The 21,776-nt window shown below is 47.7% G+C and overlaps 1 protein-coding gene across 4 annotated transcripts in view; it reads right to left on the reverse strand.

Annotated features, from left to right (window-relative positions):
* Positions 1-21,776, reverse strand: part of LOC146073577 (uncharacterized) — a 114,860-nt gene that overhangs the window by 32,961 nt on the left and 60,123 nt on the right. For all 4 annotated transcript variants that reach the window (XM_083180816.1, XM_083180813.1, XM_083180814.1 and 1 more), the window contains 4 exons: positions 11,739-11,849; positions 11,307-11,459; positions 9,199-9,276; positions 5,146-5,346 (listed from right to left, as the gene is read on the reverse strand). In XM_083180816.1, the coding sequence (XP_083036942.1) occupies positions 5,146-5,346; positions 9,199-9,276; positions 11,307-11,459; positions 11,739-11,849 (543 nt within the window). The remainder of the gene's footprint in view (positions 1-5,145; positions 5,347-9,198; positions 9,277-11,306; positions 11,460-11,738; positions 11,850-21,776) is intronic.

The raw sequence follows: 21,776 nt of genomic DNA on the forward strand, positions 1-21,776 counted from the left end.
GTCACACAGCATCTTACACAGGAGACGATATGTACACTGCACTCACATGTCACACACGTCACACAGCTTCTTACACAGGAGACGATATGTACACTGCACTCACATGTCACACATGTCACACAGCTTCTTACACAGGAGACGATATGTACACTGCACTCACATGTCACACACGTCACACAGCTTTTTACACAGGAGACAATATGTACACTGCACTCACATGTCACACACGTCACACAGCATCTTACACAGGAGACGATATGTACACTGCACTCACATGTCACACACGTCACACAGCTTCTTACACAGGAGACGATATGTACACTGCACTCACATGTCACACACTTCACACACGTCACACAGCATCTTACACAGGAGACGATATGTACACTGCACTCACATGTCACACACGTCACACAGCATCTTACACAGGAGACGATATGTACACTGCACTCACATGTCACACACATCACACAGCATCTTACACAGGAGACAATATGTACCCTGCACACACACGTCACACACGTCACACAGGAGACGATATGTACCCTACACACACACACACGTCACACATGTCACACAGCTTCTTACACAGGAGACGATATGTACACTGCACTCACATGTCACACACGTCACACATGTCACACAGCATCTTACACAGGAGACGATATGTACACTGCACTCACATGTCACACACGTCACACAGCATCTTACACAGGAGACGATATGTACCCTGCACACACACGTCACACAGGAGACGATATGTACCCTACACACACACGTCACACACGTCACACCTGTCACACCGCATCTTACACAGGAGACAATATGTACCCTGCACTCACACGTCACACAGCATCTTACACAGGAGGCAATATGTACCCTGCACACACGTCACACACATCACACAGCATCCTGTCACCTACACGTGATGTGGACGATGGACAGATCTGCCGGGGACTATTGGGAATAAAGGACTATATTTGCTCTATGTGACGCCCACCCATAGGGGTACATATCAGCATTGGACGGGCATTGCGGAGAACGGACCCGACTTTAGAAGCAGTCGGGCCCTTTCTGACGCGAACTGCCATGGATTGGCTAGCTCCCGGACGTATCTCGCGGCCACGCCCCCTTTTCAGCATTTGGCAGGCGGGATATTGAATCCCGCCTGCCGAGATGCAGTCAAGCGGGCGAGAACGGGACCGGGTCACGACTGTTGGGACCCGGGATTGAATACCGCCCTTACACCCTATAGGGGAATAGGCATGTGCTACACAGGGATAGGTGTTGTGGCTCTTGGTGGCTGTATGATAGGGTGACACAGCTACGTTAGCTGGGGGTCAGGATGGGAAATCCAATACGTGAGGATATGTGAGCACTGTACAATCGGGTAGGAGAGGTATGGATATACTGTACCATCGGGTAGGAGAGGTATGGATATACTGTACAATCGGGTAGGAGAGGTTTATGGATATACTGTACCATCGGGTAGGAGAGGTATGGATATACTGTACCATCGGGTAGGAGAGGTATGGATATACTGTACAATCGGGTAGGAGAGGTTTATGGATATACTGTACCATCGGGTAGGAGAGGTATGGATATACTGTACAATCGGGTAGGAGAGGTATGGATATACTGTACAATCGGGTAGGAGAGGAATGGATATACTGTACAATCGGGTAGGAGAGGTATGGATATACTGTACAATCGGGTAGGAGAGGTATGGATATACTGTACAATCGGGTAGGAGAGGTTTATGGATATACTGTACAATCGGGTAGGAGAGGTATGGATATACTGTACCATCGGGTAGGAGAGGTATGGATATACTGTACAATCGGGTAGGAGAGGTATGGATATACTGTACAAGTGGGTAGGAGAGGTATGGATATACTGTACAATCGGGTAGGAGAGGTTTATGGATATACTGTACAATCGGGTAGGAGAGGTTTATGGATATACTGTACAATCGGGTAGGAGAGGGATGGATATACTGTACCATCGGGTAGGAGAGGTATGGATATACTGTACAATCGGGTAGGAGAGGTATGGATATACTGTACAATCGGGTAGGAGAGGTTTATGGATATACTGTACAATCGGGTAGGAGAGGTTTATGGATATACTGTACAATCGGGTAGGAGAGGTTTATGGATATACTGTACAATCGGGTAGGAGAGGTTTATGGATATACTGTACAATCGGGTAGGAGAGGTTTATGGATATACTGTACAATCGGGTAGGAGAGGTATGGATATACTGTACCATCGGGTAGGAGAGGTATGGATATACTGTACAATCGGGTAGGAGAGGTATGGATATACTGTACAATCGGGTAGGAGAGGTATGGATATACTGTACAATCGGGTAGGAGAGGTATGGATATACTGTACAATCGGGTAGGAGAGGTATGGATATACTGTACAATCGGGTAGGAGAGGTTTATGGATATACTGTACAATCGGGTAGGAGAGGTTTATGGATATACTGTACAATCGGGTAGGAGAGGTATGGATATACTGTACAATCGGGTAGGAGAGGTATGGATATACTGTACCATCGGGTAGGAGAGGTATGGATATACTGTACCATCTGGTAGGAGAGGTTTATGGATATACTGTACAATTGGGTAGGAGAGGTTTATGGATATACTGTACAATCGGGTAGGAGAGGTATGGATATACTGTACAATCGGGTAGGAGAGGTATGGATATACTGTACCATCGGGTAGGAGAGGTATGGATATACTGTACCATCTGGTAGGAGAGGTTTATGGATATACTGTACAATTGGGTAGGAGAGGTTTATGGATATACTGTACAATCGGGTAGGAGAGGTTTATGGATATACTGTACAATCGGTAGGAGAGGTATGGATATACTGTACAATTGGGTAGGAGAGGTGTGGATATACTGTATAATCGGGTAGGAGAGGTATGGATATACTGTACCATTGGGTAGGAGAGGTATGGATATACTGTACAATCGGGTAGGAGAGGTATGGATATACTGTACAATCAGGTAGGAGAGGTATGGATATACTGTACAATCGGGTAGGAGAGGTATGGATATACTGTACCATCGGGTAGGAGAGGTATGGATATACTGTACAATCGGGTAGGAGAGGTATGGATATACTGTACAATCGGGTAGGAGAGGTATGGATATACTGTACCATCGGGTAGGAGAGGTATGGATATACTGTACAATCGGGTAGGAGAGGTATGGATATACTGTACAATCGGGTAGGAGAGGTATGGATATACTGTACAATCGGGTAGAGAGAGGTGTATGGATATACTGTACAATCGGGTAGGAGAGGTATGGATATACTGTACAATTGGGTAGGAGAGGCATGGATATACTGTACAATCGGGTAGGAGAGGTTTATGGATATACTGTACAATCGGGTAGGAGAGGTATGGATATACTGTACAATCGGGTAGGAGAGGAATGGATATACTGTATAATCGGGTAGGAGAAGTATGGATATACTGTACCATCGGGTAGGAGAGGTTTATGGATATACTGTACCATCGGGTAGGAGAGGTTTATGGATATACTGTACAATCGGGTAGGAGAGGTATGGATATACTGTACCATCGGGTAGGAGAGGTATGGATATACTGTACAATCGGGTAGGAGAGGTATGGATATACTGTACAATCGGGTAGGAGAGGTATGGATATACTGTACAATTGGGTAGGAGAGGTGTGGATATACTGTATAACCGGGTAGGAGAGGTATGGATATACTGTACAATCGGGTAGGAGAGGTATGGATATACTGTACAATTGGGTAGGAGAGGTATGGATATACTGTACAATTGGGTAGGAGAGGTGTATGGATATACTGTATAATCGGGTAGGAGAGGTATGGATATACTGTACAATCGGGTAGGAGAGGTTTATGGATATACTGTACCATCGGGTAGGAGAGGTATGGATATACTGTACAATCGGGTAGGAGAGGTTTATGGATATACTGTACAATCGGGTAGGAGAGGTATGGATATACTGTACAATCGGGTAGGAGAGGTATGGATATACTGTACAATCGGGTAGGAGAGGTATGGATATACTGTACAATCGGGTAGGAGAGGTTTATGGATATACTGTACAATCGGGTAGGAGAGGTATGGATATACTGTACAATCGGGTAGGAGAGGTATGGATATACTGTACCATCGGGTAGGAGAGGTATGGATATACTGTACAATCGGGTAGGAGAGGTATGGATATACTGTACCATCGGGTAGGAGAGGTATGGATATACTGTACAATCGGGTAGGAGAGGTTTATGGATATACTGTACAATCGGGTAGGAGAGGTATGGATATACTGTACAATCGGGTAGGAGAGGTATGGATATACTGTACAATCGGGTAGGAGAGGTATGGATATACTGTACAATTGGGTAGGAGAGGTATGGATATACTGTACAATTGGGTAGGAGAGGTATGGATATAGCAAAAAGGAGAAAAGGAAATGGTCAAGGAGCTTGGTCAAGCTCCTGATGAAGACGCGAGCTAGCGTCGAAACGCATTGAGCAGCATCCAGTATCTCTCCACTGCACCTAACTGCCATTTGCACAATACCAGGACTGCACTATATCCCGCACTTTATTCCGGACCGGTTTCACTATTGTCTCCAGGACCTCTCCAATTCAGCAGCCATCAGCAGTGTCGTGCCAGGTATGCTTATACCAAAAGGACTGCCATAACAAACCTGCTTGGATCACCTGGACCTACTGGGCATTTATCCGGATTGGGACATAACCTATCCAGCCAGACCTTTAAGGAGACTTTCCACTTCCCCCGTCTCCCCCTGGTAAATATAACGTGCTGGTGCCAATATTGTGGAGATATTTACATCAGAGAGCCTCTGTCCTATTATATGTATTTTTTATGTATTTTTATTGTTTATGAATTATTATGAGAGCTCTCATTGAATTATATTTGTATTATTAAATGCTATGAATATTCACATGTGGTAGTGTATACTTCTCCAGAACAAACCTAGTGCTGTACACCCACCTTTTTCTTTTGTCTACAACAGATATAATATTATATAATAACATCGCAATGGGCCCAAAAGCTGAACACAAAGCTAGACAATACGGTGCCCCCTTCCCCCGTACTCACCTGGATGGCGTAATGGAGGGCAGAACAGGCCGGGTGCATGGGGATATTCTGGAACGGTTTGATAGCCGGTTGTTCCCATCCTTTCTCCACCGACCACTCAACCATGAACATGTGATCGGTGAACACGCTGCCGAAAACCAGCGTCTTTGGGTCTGGCTTGTCCTTTGGGGAGGTGGTTCGTTCAATGGTGACGTCCGATGCCTGAAGGTGAGAGAGGACAGAACCTGAGCAATCGTAACCACGGGCAACAGAGGACAAACATCAATCAGACCGTTACTAATGTGACCGCGATGTATCAGATTGTACAGAGACACAAAGCTGGTATAACGCTGCAGTAACGAGCCCCCAATACATATTCATTTCAGAGTCCTCGTCTCTCCCGTCTATCCTCACTCCGTGCACACGCTATCGGCGTGCCCAGCGCTATGTACACGCACACACTATCCGCATGCCCAGTGCTATGTACACGCACACACTATTGGCATGCCCAGCGCTATGTACACGCGCACACTATCGGCGTGCCCAGCGCTATGTACACGCACACACTATCGGCATGCCCAGCGATATGTACACGCACACGCTATCGGCGTGCCCAGCGCTATGTACACGCACACACTATCGGCATGCCCAGCGCTATGTACACGCACACGATATCAGCGTGCCCAGCGCTATGTACACGCACACACTATCGGCGTGCCCAGCGCTATGTACACGCACACACTATCGGCATGCCCAGCGCTATGTACACGCACACACTATCGGCGTGCCCAGCGATATGTACACGCACACACTATCGGCATGCCCAGCGCTATGTACACGCACACACTATCGGCATGCCCAGCGCTATGTACACGCACACACTATCGGCATGCCCAGCGCTATGTACACGCACACACTATCGGCATGCCCAGCGCTATGTACACGCACACACTATCGGCATGCCCAGCGCTATGTACACGCACACACTATCCGCATGCCCAGCGCTATGTACACGCACACACTATCCGCATGCCCAGCGCTATGTACACGCACACACTATCGGCATGCCCAGCGCTATGTACACGCACACACTATCGGCATGCCCAGCGCTATGTACACGCACACACTATCGGCATGCCCAGCGCTATGTACACGCACACGCTATCGGCATGCCCAGCGCTATGTACACGCACACGCTATCGGCATGCCCAGCGCTATGTACACGCACACGCTATCGGCATGCCCGGCGCTATGTACACGCACACGCTATCGGCATGCCCGGCGCTATGTACACGCACACGCTATCGGCATGCCCAGCGCTATGTACACGCACACGCTATCGGCATGCCCAGCGCTATGTACACGCACACGCTATCGGCATGCCCAGCGCTATGTACACGCACACGCTATCGGCATGCCCAGCGCTATGTACACGCACACGCTATCGGCATGCCCAGCGCTATGTACACGCACACGCTATCGGCATGCCCAGCGCTATGTACACGCACACGCTATCGGCATGCCCAGCGCTATGTACACGCACACGCTATCGGCATGCCCAGCGCTATGTACACGCACACACTATCGGCGTGCCCAGCGCTATGTACACGCACACACTATCGGCGTGCCCAGCGCTATGTACACGCACACACTATCGGCATGCCCAGCGCTATGTACACGCACACACTATCGGCGTGCCCAGCGCTATGTACACGCACACACTATCGGCGTGCCCAGCGCTATGTACACGCACACGCTATCGGCGTGCCCAGCGCTATGTACACGCACACGCTATCGGCATGCCCAGCGCTATGTACACGCACACACTATCGGCGTGCCCAGCGCTATGTACACGCGCACACTATCGGCATGCCCAGCGCTATGTACATGCACACACTATCAGCGTGCCCAGCGCTATGTACACGCACACACTATCGGCGTGCCCAGCGCTATGTACACGCACACACTATCGGCATGCCCAGCGCTATGTACATGCGCACACAGAAGGGAATCTCTTCTCTCAATCGATATCACTGGTGCGTCCGAGTCAGGCCCTTCATGTTATTGATTGCTTGTGAAAACGCAATTTCACTAAGGGCCTCATTCAGCATGGATCGTAAATGTGAGAAGTTGCGGTTGCCTGCGAGAAGATAGCCGGCGCCCAGGCAGACAGAGGGAGCGTCCCGCGCAAATCTGCAAATGAAATGTAGATGTATCGCTAATCGCTATCCACCCGCAAATGCCGTCTGTGTCACCGACCCTCCCCTAAGACACCTGGGCACTGAAGGGTTAAAATTTAGAACCCATTTAGCATATAAGAATTTGCACGTAGTCTGTTCTCATCATGTTTTCCTTAGCTACATTCCAAGGTTGCTGATATTAAGTTTGTGTGTCTTATCTGTTTCTACTGAGCTTCTACTCCCAACCCCCCCTCTTGGAATTGCTATGCAGCGTGCACCTGCACAAACTCTTGTATAATCGAAAACCCCCCTTGTTACTCATTTTCTTTGTGTATGATATTTTGTATGCCCCCCCCTGTTGAATCTGCTCTACAACAGACCAACAGACCAATCAGAATGTAACACATACATATTGTATACTCCCATGTATTATGCTTTTAACTAGCTGCCTTTGTGATATTAAACAGAATGTTTCTTGACTCGCCACCGTGTGTTTGGTGTGTAGGGTTAATTTACATTCTCACTGGTACCTAAGGGGCCACCAGGTCGAGGGGCTACACATTTATCCTTACAGGCACGCCTGCGGTTTTTCTGCCACACCCATAAAATGGACGGTTTCCACCCCAGAACGTCGGCTTTCTGTCAGTAAAACTGCGGGTCCATCACACTTCCCATCCAGACGCATTTTCAGTCACTATTTATACGAGGGGAGCAGTACACATGCACGGACGCGTTCAATTATCAGTCGATGTGGGAATAATCTAATTAGCGATCTCTGCGTAATCACGCCCTAAACTGTGACAAATCAACACAGCCGAACATTAGGGATCAATTCACAGCCGAACCCATGATCTCTATGGATATAATACAGCAACAGGCTCCAACTGTACCCACCGCACATGCGGGCACATCGCAGGGCGGGACATGGTGAGCGGGGTGGTCTTACCCTGTGCTGGGCAGCCACCCACAGCCTAATGCAATCAGGTCTGAATCAAGCCCTTCAGCCATTAATGTGGGGCCTCCTCTGCTCCACCTTAGCCTCTCCCTTCAGCATCCACTGCTCCCTCTCAGTGTCCCCTGCTCCCCCTCAGCCTCTCCTGCTCCACCTCAGCCTTCTCTGCTCCCCCTCAGCTTCCCCTGCTCCCCCTCAGCTTTCCCTGCTCCCCCTCAGCTTCCCCTGCTCCCCCAGCTTCCCCTGCTCCCCCTCAGCCTCTCCTGCTTAACCTCAGCCTCCTCTGCTCACCCCCAGCTTCCCCTGCTCCACCTCAGCTTGCCCTGCTTCCCCTCAGCCTCCCCTGCTCCCCCTCAGCCTCCTCTGCTCACCCTCAGCTTCCCCTGCTCCCCCTCAGCCTCTCCACTTAGCCTTCTCTGCTCCCCTCAGCTTCCCCTGCTCCACCTCAGTGTCCCCTGCTCCCCCAAAGCCTCCCCTGCTCCCCCTCAGCTTCCCCTGCTGCCCCTCAGCCTCCCCTGCTCCACCTCAGCCTCCCCTGCTCCACCTCAGCCTCCCCTGCTCCCCCTCAGCCTCTCCCCTTAGCCTTCTCTGCTCCCCCTCAGCTTCCCCTGCTCCCCCTCAGTTTCTCATGCTCCCCCACAGCTTCTCATGCTCCCCCACAGCTTCTCATGCTCCCCCACAGCTCCACTGCTTCCCCTCAGCCTCCCCTGCTCCACCTCAGCCTCCCCTGCTCCACCTCAGAAGCTCTCCTACTGTTGTCAAACAACATGTCCCAGCAATCCCTGTAAGGTTTAGCTCCTGGCAGTGACTACTTTATGTCCAGGCACCAAATACCAGGAGACTTGGAGATTGATGTGAAATGCTGCAATCTATGTAATTGCTGCAGTACTCAGTAAAGCGCCATGATATAGTTCATACATGCAGAGGACAGGCACAACTCACCCTGAAGGCTCCGGGCATGGTATCCTCAGCGCTGTTGCAAACGGCAGCGCCATTCTCACTGCCGCCGTTTTTAGCGTTCTGTACAGGAAAGAAGAAAAGCAGCGGTGAGAGGATGTTATACACAACCTGTACTAATAATATATCAGTGCTATAGAGATGGAGACCAGGGGCGAGAGGAGAGGGCCCAGGTGCAGACATCGGGCAGGACCCCTGAAACCCCCCCAGAGTCTACTGTGCAGGTACAGGACCCCTCCAGATTCTACTGTGCACATACAGGACCCCCCAGAGTCTACTGTGCACATACAGGACCCCCCAGAGTCTACTGTGCACATACAGGACCCCCCAGAGTCTACTGCACACATACAGGACCCCCCAGAGTCTACTGCACACATACAGGACACCCCAGAGTCTACTGTGCACATACAGGACCCCCCCAGAGTCTACTGCGCACGTACAGGACACCCCCCCCCCCTCAGAGCCAGAGTCTACTGTGCACATACAGGACCCCCCAGAGTCTACTGTGCACATACAGGACCCCCCAGAGTCTACTGTGCACATACAGGACCCCCCAGAGTCTACTGTGCACATACAGGACCCCCCAGAGTCTACTGTGCACATACAGGACCCTCCAGAGTTTACTGTGCACATACAGGACCCCTCCCCAGAGTCTACTGTGCACATACAGGACCCCCAAGAGTTTACTGCGCACGTACAGGACCCCTCCCCAGAGTCTACTGTGCACGTACAGGACACCCCCAGAGTCTACTGCGCACGTACAGGACCCCCCCCCAAAGTCTACTGTGCACATACAGAACCCTCCAGAGTCTACTGTGCACATACAGAACCCTCCAGAGTCTACTGTGCACATACAGGACCCCCCAGAGTCTACTGTGCACATACAGAACCCTCCAGAGTCTACTGTGCACATACAGGACCCCCCAGAGTCTACTGTGCACACGCAGGACCCCCCAGAGTCTACTGTGCACATACAGGACCCCCCAGAGTCTACTGCGCATGTACAGGACCCCTCCCCAGAGTCTACTGTGCACATACAGGACCGCCCAGAGTGTACTGCGCACACAGGACCCCCCAGAGTCTACTGCGCATGTACAGGACCCCTCCCCAGAGTCTACTGTGCACATACAGGACCCTCCAGAGTCTACTGTGCACATACAGGACCCTCCAGCGTCTACTGTGCACGTACAGGACCCCCCAGAGTCTACTGCGCACGTACAGGACCCCTCCAAATTCTACTGTGCACATACAGGACCCCCCAGTCTACTGTGCACATACAGGACCCCCCAGAGTCTACTGTGCACATACAGGACCCCTCCAGATTCTACTGTGCACATACAGGACCCTCCAGAGTCTACTGTGCACATACAGGACCCTCCAGAGTCTACTGTGCACATACAGGACCCCTCCCCCAGAGTCTACTGCACACATACAGGTACCCCCCCCCCCAGAGCCAGAGTCTACTGTGCACATACAGGACCCCTCCCCCAGAGTCTACTGCACACATACAGGTACCCCCCAGAGTCTACTGCACACGTACAGGAAACCTCTCCCAGAGTCTACTGCACACATACAGGAACCCCCCAGAGACTACTGTGCATGAGCAGCTCCCTGGGTAAATGGTAAAAAAAAAAAACTTTTACTGCAATGAAAGAATGATTAAAAGCATGCATGAGTAACAGCCGTCATATCTGTGACATCAGACGGTGTAGAGAATGCGGTTGGTCTGCTGGATAATTCTAGGTGTATGCGGCAGCGTTACAGTCCGGCAGTCAGAGGAAAGTTAGTCTAGAGGATGCTGGACCATGTCATGGGTAGAGAGGTTTAGCGTCTAATGGGGAGAGGTACACAATTACAGAGGTAGGGATAAGCACAAGTAGAATTTTGGAGGTGGGAAGAGGTAACCAGTAGGCAGGAGAGGAGGGCAGCATTAGCGGGGCGAGGAGGACCTTTGTCGCTGTGACGAATGAGGCCCAGGTATCTACATGAGTAAGGCACGTGCACCACGTGTCTACTAAATATATGGGAGAACAAAGTCATAAACGAATGAAAAAAATATTACTACAAATAAAAAACAAACATAATAATCTTACCCGTCCGATGGTTTCATGATATTTGTGAGCAGATATTTTTGGAAAATACGCTTCGTAGGTGTGAATTACTGCGACCTTCTCTGGATCACGTTGCAACGCCTCTTTCAGGTTCTTGGATGCGAGACGTCTTCGTTTCTCAGTATTAATTGATATCTACAGAAGCCAGCAACAGATTCGTTGTCTTTCCTTCTCTATACGCACGCACGCGGACGCACACGGACGCACGCACACATGTGCATACGCACGCACACACACTTTCTATAAATCCTATTGCCACACACCGTAATGTAATATTATTATGCTTACAGTAAAATATACCATGCCAATAATATATTTTCAAAAAAAAAAAAGAATATTCCTTAATTACATGCTGATAAACAATTCAGTACCATAAACTCACTGATAAAATAAACAGCGGCGGGATATATTAACCTTAAACTCTGGGAAATAGACGACGTGTAATATGTAGATTTCTGCTGGGCATCCGATTTTCTTGCAGAGCTTTAAAGTCCTTCTCCGTTTTACGAAGATGTGATCTTCAACCTGTAAGAAAAGAGGAATTAAATGTTTTATTCTCTTTTGACCATTATCCTACTTGGGTCCCCATATTACAGTGATGGCATAATGTCATTACAGTGACTATAAAGAAATGGCCCAAAGTAATTGTATTTTATTGAAAGAATATGTTAAAATAACAAAACAAGCAATAAAACGGGATTATATAGCATCGGCTGAAAATCTGGTGTGAGAGAGGTGGACCATAATGTATCCCTTATCCGTATATCCAATAACCGAAATATACCAAAAACCGTAGGTTTTCAGAGTATTTCAGGGTTCCACCCACATGCACCTTTTTTTCATGCTCACCTCGTCCCCTGGTGTCCATGACATTGGAATAGTCTTTAGCGCCATCCCCGGTCCCAAGGAGGCATTGCGCGGGTGCACCAGTGATGTCATGGCGTCACCCATGCACTGCATCCTTAGGACTGGGGATGCCACTGAAGATGAATCTGATAGTCGCTGTGATGCCAGGTGGTACTGTGGATGTTGAGGGACCGCCAGGGGACCAGGTGAATATGTAAAAAAATGCGTAATAATCCCTTTTGCAAAATGTTCATGGTCCCGAACATTTTTTCAATAAGGGATACTCAAACTGAAACTGAATTTTGTTCATTACCAAAAAAAAAAAAAATTTTCTCTAATTCCACACAGGTCACTGGAGCTAAAGGAAGGGGGCCATTAATTGGGTTGGTCCCACTCCCTCAGGGACCCGACCTGGGCTGACCAGCCACAGAGGTAATGCTTTGGCCGTGGGACCTTATATAATAAGTGTCCCCCGGCTGTGACATTACCCTAATGTCTGTGTGATCCTGGTGATGGTTTCCAAAACATGGGGACCCCTACTCCTTTTGTCCCTCATATTTTGGTATTTTGGGAACCAGGAATGCTCAAGTGCTGATTGCTTGTTTCTTGAATATGGAGGGACCTTTTTTCCCCCTGGTATTTGAAAAACCAGGACTGGTCATGATCATGGGGAGGGACCCCACACCATTTTTTTTACATTATTCATTTATTTTTCTAATAAAGACAAATGAAGATGACACAGGTTTTATTCCAACCCATTATTTCAATTTCAAGACTTTTTTTTTTTATTCTATTTTTTTTATTCCGCTGAAGTGTGAAATCTATCATGCTGAATCTCTGGCACAAACCTCTCCATGTGTAGGGCCCTTAATAGACTACTCCCACTTAACACGACAGATTGATCCCATTCAAAAAACAAACTGCCCAAGAGGAGATGGAGAACAGAGACACGTAACAGGTACAATGAGGAGATGGAGAACAGAGACACGTAACAGGTACAATGAGAAGAAGGAAAACAGAGACACGTAACAGGTACAATGAGAAGAAGGAGAACAGAGACATGTAACAGGTACAATGAGGAGAAGGAGAACAGAGACACGTAACAGGTACAATGAGGAGAAGGAGAACAGAGACACGTAACAGGTACAATGAGGAGAAGGAGAACAGAGACACGTAACAGGTACAATGAGGAGAAGGAGAACAGAGACACGTAACAGGTACAATGAGGAGAAGGAGAACAGAGACACGTAACAGGTACAATGAGGAGAAGGAGAACAGAGACACGTAACAGGTACAATGAGGAGATGGAGAACAGAGACACGTAACAGGTACAATGAGGAGAAGGAGAACAGAGACACGTAACAGCTACAATGAGGAGATGGAGAACAGAGACACGTAACAGGTACAATGAGGAGAAGGAGAACAGAGACACGTAACAGGTACAATGAGGAGAAGGAGAACAGAGACACGTAACAGGTACAATGAGGAGAAGGAGAACAGAGACACGTAACAGGTACAATGAGGAGATGGAGAACAGAGACACGTAACAGGTACAATGAGGAGATGGAGAACAGAGACACGTAACAGGTACAATGAAGAGAAGGAGAACAGAGACACGTAACAGGTACAATGAGGAGGAGGAGAACAGAAACACGTAACAGCTACAATGAGGAGATGGAGAACAGAGACACGTAACAGGTACAATGAGGAGATGGAGAACAGAGACACGTAACAGGTACAATGAGGAGATGGAGAACAGAGACACGTAACAGGTACAATGAGGAGAAGGAGAACAGAGACACGTAACAGGTACAATGAGGAGAAGGAGAACAGAGACACGTAACAGCTACAATGAGGAGAAAGAGAACAGAGACACGTAACAGGCACAATGAGGAGAAGGAGAACAGAGACACGTAACAGGCACAATGAGGAGAAGGAGAACAGAGACACGTAACAGGTACAATGAGGAGGAGGAGAACAGAGACACGTAACAGGTACAATGAGGAGAAGGAGAACAGAGACACGTAACAGGTACAATGAGGAGGAGGAGAACAGAGACACGTAACAGGTACAATGAGGAGATGGAGAACAGAGACACGTAACAGGTACAATGAGGAGATGGAGAACAGAGACACGTAACAGGTACAATGAGAAGAAGGAGAACAGAGACACGTAACAGGTACAATGAGGAGAAGGAAAACAGAGACACGTAACAGGCACAATGAGGAGATGGAGAACAGAGACACGTAACAGGTACAATGAGGAGAAGGAGAACAGAGACACGTAACAGGTACAATGAGGAGAAGGAGAACAGAGACACGTAACAGGTACAATGAGGAGAAGGAGAACAGAGACACGTAACAGGTACAATGAGGAGATGAAGAACAGAGACACGTAACAGGTACAATGAGGAGATGGAGAACAGAGACACGTAACAGGTACAATGAGGAGAAGGAGAACAGAGACACGTAACAGGTACAATGAGGAGAAGGAGAACAGAGACACGTAACAGGTACAATGAGGAGAAGGAGAACAGAGACACGTAACAGGTACAATGAGGAGATGGAGAACAGAGACACGTAACAGGTACAATGAGGAGATGAAGAACAGAGACACGTAACAGGTACAATGAGGAGATGGAGAACAGAGACACGTAACAGCTACAATGAGGAGATGAAGAACAGAGACACGTAACAGGTACAATGAGGAGATGGAGAACAGAGACACGTAACAGGTACAATGAGGAGATGAAGAACAGAGACACGTAACAGGTACAATGAGGAGAAGGAGAACAGAGACACGTAACAGGTACAATGAGGAGAAGGAGAACAGAGAAACGTAACAGGTACAATGAGGAGAAGGAGAACAGAGACATGTAACAGGTACAATGAGGAGGAGAACAGAGACACGTAACAGGTACAATGAGGAGAAGGAGAACAGAGACACGTAACAGGTACAATGAGGAGAAGGAGAACAGAGACACGTAACAGGTACAATGAGGAGATGAAGAACAGAGACACGTAACAGGTAGAATGAGGAGAAGGAGAACAGAGACACGTAACAGGTACAATGAGGAGAAGGAGAACAGAGACACGTAACAGGTACAATGAGGAGAAGGAGAACAGAGACACGTAACAGGTACAATGAGGAGATGGAGAACAGAGACACTTAACAGGTACAATGAGGAGATGGAGAACAGAGACCCTTAACAGGTACAATGAGGAGATGGAGAACAGAGACACGTAACAGGTACAATGAGGAGAAGGAGAACAGAGACACGTAACAGGTACAATGAGGAGAAGGAGAACAGAGACACGTAACAGGTACAATGAGGAGATAGAGAACAGAGACACCTAACAGGTACAATGAGGAGATGGAGAACAGAGACACGTAACAGGTACAATGAGGAGATGGAGAACAGAGACACGTAACAGGTACAATGAGGAGAAGGAGAACAGAGACACGTAACAGGTACAATGAGGAGAAGGAGAACAGAGACACGTAACAGGTACAATGAGGAGAAGGAGAACAGAGACACGTAACAGGTACAATGAGGAGAAGGAGAACAGAGACACGTAACAGGTACAATGAGAAGAAGGAGAACAGAGACACGTAACAGGTACAATGAGGAGAAGGAGAACAGAGACACGTAACAGGTACAATGAGGAGATGGAGAACAGAGACACGTAACAGGTACAATGAGGAGAAGGAGAACAGAGACACGTAACAGGTACAATGAGGAGAAGGAGAACAGAGACACGTAACAGGTACAATGAGAAGAAGGAGAACAGAGACACCTAACAGGTACAATGAGGAGGAGGAGAACAGAGACACGTAACAGGTACAATGAGGAGAAGGAGAACAGAGACACGTAACAGGTACAATGAGGAGAAGGAGAACAGAGACACCTAACAGGTACAATGAGGAGAAGGAGAACAGAGACACGTAAAAGGTACAATGAGGAGAAGGAGAACAGAGACACAAAAAACAGGTACAATGAGGAGAAGGAGAACAGAGACACGTAACAGGTACAATGAGGAGAGGGAGAACAGAGACACGTAACAGGTACAATGAGGAGAAGGAGAACAGAGACACGTAACAGGTACAATGAGGAGAAGGAGAACAGAGACACGTAACAGGTACAATGAGGAGAAGGAGAACAGAGACACGTAACAGGTACAATGAGGAGAAGGAGAACAGAGACACGTAACAGGTACATTGAGGAGATGGAGAACAGAGACACGTAACAGGTACAATGAGGAGATGTAGAACAGAGACACGTAACAGGTACAATGAGGAGAAGGAGAACAGAGACACGTAACAGGTACAATGAGGAGAAGGAGAACAGAGACACACGAAACAGGTACAATGAGGAGGAGGAGAACAGAGACACGTAACAGGTACAATGAGGAGAAGGAGAACAGAGACACGTAACAGGTACAATGAGGAGAAGGAGAACAGAGACACCTAACAGGTACAATGAGGAGATGGAGAACAGAGACACGTAACCGGTACAATGAGGAGAAGGAGAACAGAGACACAAAAAACAGGTACAATGAGGAGAAGGAGAACAGAGACACGTAACAGGTACAATGAGGAGAAGGAGAACAGAGACACGTAACAGGTACAATGAGGAGAAGGAGAACAGAGACACCTAACAGGTACAATGAGGAGAAGGAGAACAGAGACACCTAACAGGTACAATGAGGAGAAGGAGAACAGAGACACGTAACAGGTACAATGAGGAGAAGGAGAACAGAGACACCTAACAAGTACAATGAGGAGATGGAGAACAGAGACACGTAACCGGTACAATGAGGAGAAGGAGAACAGAGACACACGAAACAGGTACAATGAGGAGGAGGAGAACAGAGACACGTAACAGGTACAATGAGGAGAAGGAGAACAGAGACACGTAACAGGTACAATGAGGAGAAGGAGAACAGAGACACCTAACAGGTACAATGAGGAGATGGAGAACAGAGACACGTAACCGGTACAATGAGGAGAAGGAGAACAGAGACACAAAAAACAGGTACAATGAGGAGAAGGAGAACAGAGACACGTAACAGGTACAATGAGGAGAAGGAGAACAGAGACACGTAAAAGGTACAATGAGGAGAAGGAGAACAGAGACACAAAAAACAGGTACAATGAGGAGAAGGAGAACATAGACACGTAACAGGTACAATGAGGAGAGGGAGAACAGAGACACGTAACAGGTACAATGAGGAGAAGGAGAACAGAGACACGTAACAGGTACAATGAGGAGAAGGAGAACAGAGACACGTAACAGGTACAATGAGGAGGAGAACAGAGACACGTAACAGGTACAATGAGGAGGAGAACAGAGACACGTAACAGGTACAATGAGGAGAAGGAGAACAGAGACACGTAACAGGTACAATGAGGAGAAGGAGAACAGAGACACGTAACAGGTACAATGAGGAGAAGGAGAACAGAGACACGTAACAGGTACAATGAGGAGATGGAGAACAGAGACACGTAACAGGTACAATGAGGAGATGGAGAACAGAGACACGTAACAGGTACAATGAGGAGATGGAGAACAGAGACACGTAACAGGTACAATGAGGAGAAGGAGAACAGAGACACGTAACAGCTACAATGAGGAGATGGAGAACAGAGACACGTAACAGGTACAATGAGGAGATAAAGAACAGAGACACGTAACAGGTACAATGAGGAGATGGAGAACAGAGTCACGTAACAGGTACAATGAGGAGAAGGAGAACAGAGACACGTAACAGGCACAATGAGGAGATGGAGAACAGAGACACGTAACAGGCACAATGAGGAGAAGGAAAACAGAGACACGTAACAGGCACAATGAGGAGAAGGAGAACAGAGACACGTAACAGCTACAATGAGGAGGAGGAGAACAGAGACACGTACCAGGTACAATGAGGAGGAGGAGAACAGAGACACGTAACAGGTACAATGAGGAGATGGAGAACAGAGACACGTAACAGGTACAATGAGGAGAAGGAGAACAGAGACACGTAACAGGTACAATGAGGAGAAGGAGAACAGAGACACGTAACAGGTACAATGAGGAGATGGAGAACAGAGACACGTAACAGGTACAATGAGGAGATGGAGAACAGAGACACGTAACAGGTACAATGAGAAGAAGGAGAACAGAGACACGTAACAGGTACAATGAGGAGAAGGAAAACAGAGACACGTAACAGGCACAATGAGGAGATGGAGAACAGAGACACGTAACAGGTACAATGAGGAGAAGGAGAACAGAGACACGTAACAGGTACAATGAGGAGAAGGAGAACAGAGACACGTAACAGGTACAATGAGGAGAAGGAGAACAGAGACACGTAACAGGTACAATGAGGAAAAGGAGAACAGAGACACGTAACAGGTACAATGAGGAGAAGGAGAACAGAGACACGTAACAGGTACAATGAGGAGAAGGAGAACAGAGACATGTAACAGGTACAATGAGGAGAAGGAGAACAGAGACACAAAACAGGTACAATGAGGAGAAGGAGAACAGAGACACGTAACAGGTACAATGAGGAGAAGGAGAACAGAGAAACGTAACAGGTACAATGAGGAGGAGGAGAACAGAGACACGTAACAGGTACAATGAGGAGATGGAGAACAGAGACACGTAACAGGTACAATGAGGAGATGGAGAACAGAGACACGTAACAGGTACAATGAGAAGAAGGAAAACAGAGACACGTAACAAGCACAATGAGGAGATGGAGAACAGAGACACGTAACAGGTACAATGAGGAGAAGGAAAACAGAGACACGTAACAGGCACAATGAGGAGATGGAGAACAGAGACACGTAACAGGTACAATGAGGAGAAGGAGAACAGAGACACGTAACAGGTACAATGAGGAGAAGGAGAACAGAGACACGTAACAGGTACAATGAGGAGAAGGAGAACAGAGACACGTAACAGGTACAATGAGGAGAAGGAGAACAGAGACACGTAACAGGTACAATGAGGAGAAGGAGAACAGAGACACGTAACAGGTACAATGAGGAGAAGGAGAACAGAGACACGTAACAGGTACAATGAGGAGAAGGAGAACAGAGACATGTAACAGGTACAATGAGGAGAAGGAGAACAGAGACACAAAACAGGTACAATGAGGAGAAGGAGAACAGAGACACGTAACAGGTACAATGAGGAGAAGGAGAACAGAGAAACGTAACAGGTACAATGAGGAGAAGGAGAACAGAGACACGTAACAGGTACAATGAGGAGGAGAACAGAGACACGTAACAGGTACAATGAGGAGAAGGAGAACAGAGACACGTAACAGGTACAATGAGGAGAAGGAGAACAGAGACACGTAACAGGTACAATGAGGAGATGAAGAACAGAGACACGTAACAGGTACAATGAGGAGATGGAGAACAGAGACACGTAACAGGTACAATGAGGAGAAGGAGAACAGAGACACGTAACAGGTACAATGAGGAGAAGGAGAACAGAGACACGTAACAGGTACAATGAGGAGAAGGAGAACAGAGACACGTAACAGGTACAATGAGGAGATGGAGAACAGAGACACGTAACAGGTACAATGAGGAGATGAAGAACAGAGACACGTAACAGGTACAATGAGGAGATGGAGAACAGAGACACGTAACAGCTACAATGAGGAGATGAAGAACAGAGACACGTAACAGGTACAATGAGGAGAAGGAGAACAGAGACACCTAACAGGTACAATGAGGAGAAGGAGAACAGAGACACGTAAAAGGTACAATGAGGAGAAGGAGAACAGAGACACAAAAAACAGGTACAATGAGGAGAAGGAGAACAGAGACACGTAACAGGTACAATGAGGAGAGGGAGAACAGAGACACGTAACAGGTACAATGAGGAGAAGGAGAACAGAGACACGTAACAGGTACAATGAGGAGAAGGAGAACAGAGACACGTAACAGGTACAATGAGGAGAAGGAGAACAGAGACACGTAACAGGTACAATGAGGAGAAGGAGAACAGAGACACGTAACAGGTACATTGAGGAGATGGAGAACAGAGACACGTAACAGGTACAATGAGGAGATGGAGAACAGAGACACGTAACAGGTACAATGAGGAGAAGGAGAACAGAGACACGTAACAGGTACAATGAGGAGAAGGAGAACAGAGACACACGAAACAGGTACAATGAGGAGGAGGAGAACAGAGACACGTAACAGGTACAATGAGGAGAAGGAGAACAGAGACACGTAACAGGTACAATGAGGAGAAGGAGAACAGAGACACCTAACAGGTACAATGAGGAGATGGAGAACAGAGACACGTAACCGGTACAATGAGGAGAAGGAGAACAGAGACACAAAAAACAGGTACAATGAGGAGAAGGAGAACAGAGACACGTAACAGGTACAATGAGGAGAAGGAGAACAGAGACACGTAACAGGTACAATGAGGAGAAGGAGAACAGAGACACCTAACAGGTACAATGAGGAGAAGGAGAACAGAGACACCTAACAGGTACAATGAGGAGAAGGAGAACAGAGACACGTAACAGGTACAATGAGGAGAAGGAGAACAGAGACACCTAACAAGTACAATGAGGAGATGGAGAACAGAGACACGTAACCGGTACAATGAGGAGAAGGAGAACAGAGACACACGAAACAGGTACAATGAGGAGGAGGAGAACAGAGACACGTAACAGGTACAATGAGGAGAAGGAGAACAGAGACACGTAACAGGTACAATGAGGAGAAGGAGAACAGAGACACCTAACAGGTACAATGAGGAGATGGAGAACAGAGACACGTAACCGGTACAATGAGGAGAAGGAGAACAGAGACACAAAAAACAGGTACAATGAGGAGAAGGAGAACAGAGACACGTAACAGGTACAATGAGGAGAAGGAGAACAGAGACACGTAAAAGGTACAATGAGGAGAAGGAGAACAGAGACACAAAAAACAGGTACAATGAGGAGAAGGAGAACAGAGACACGTAACAGGTACAATGAGGAGAAGGAGAACAGAGACACGTAACAGGTACAATGAGGAGATGAAGAACAGAGACACGTAACAGGTACAATGAGGAGATGGAGAACAGAGACACGTAACAGGTACAATGAGGAGAAGGAGAACAGAGACACGTAACAGGTACAATGAGGAGAAGGAGAACAGAGACACGTAACAGGTACAATGAGGAGAAGGAGAACAGAGACACGTAACAGGTACAATGAGGAGATGGAGAACAGAGACACGTAACAGGTACAATGAGGAGATGAAGAACAGAGACACGTAACAGGTACAATGAGGAGATGGAGAACAGAGACACGTAACAGCTACAATGAGGAGATGAAGAACAGAGACACGTAACAGGTACAATGAGGAGATGGAGAACAGAGACACGTAACAGGTACAATGAGGAGATGAAGAACAGAGACACGTAACAGGTACAATGAGGAGAAGGAGAACAGAGACACGTAACAGGTACAATGAGGAGAAGGAGAACAGAGAAACGTAACAGGTACAATGAGGAGAAGGAGAACAGAGACATGTAACAGGTACAATGAGGAGGAGAACAGAGACACGTAACAGGTACAATGAGGAGAAGGA

The sequence above is a fragment of the Crinia signifera genome, chromosome 4 (assembly GCF_055691185.1).
Source record: "Crinia signifera chromosome 4, ASM5569118v1, whole genome shotgun sequence".
Lineage (NCBI taxonomy): Eukaryota > Metazoa > Chordata > Amphibia > Anura > Myobatrachidae > Crinia > Crinia signifera.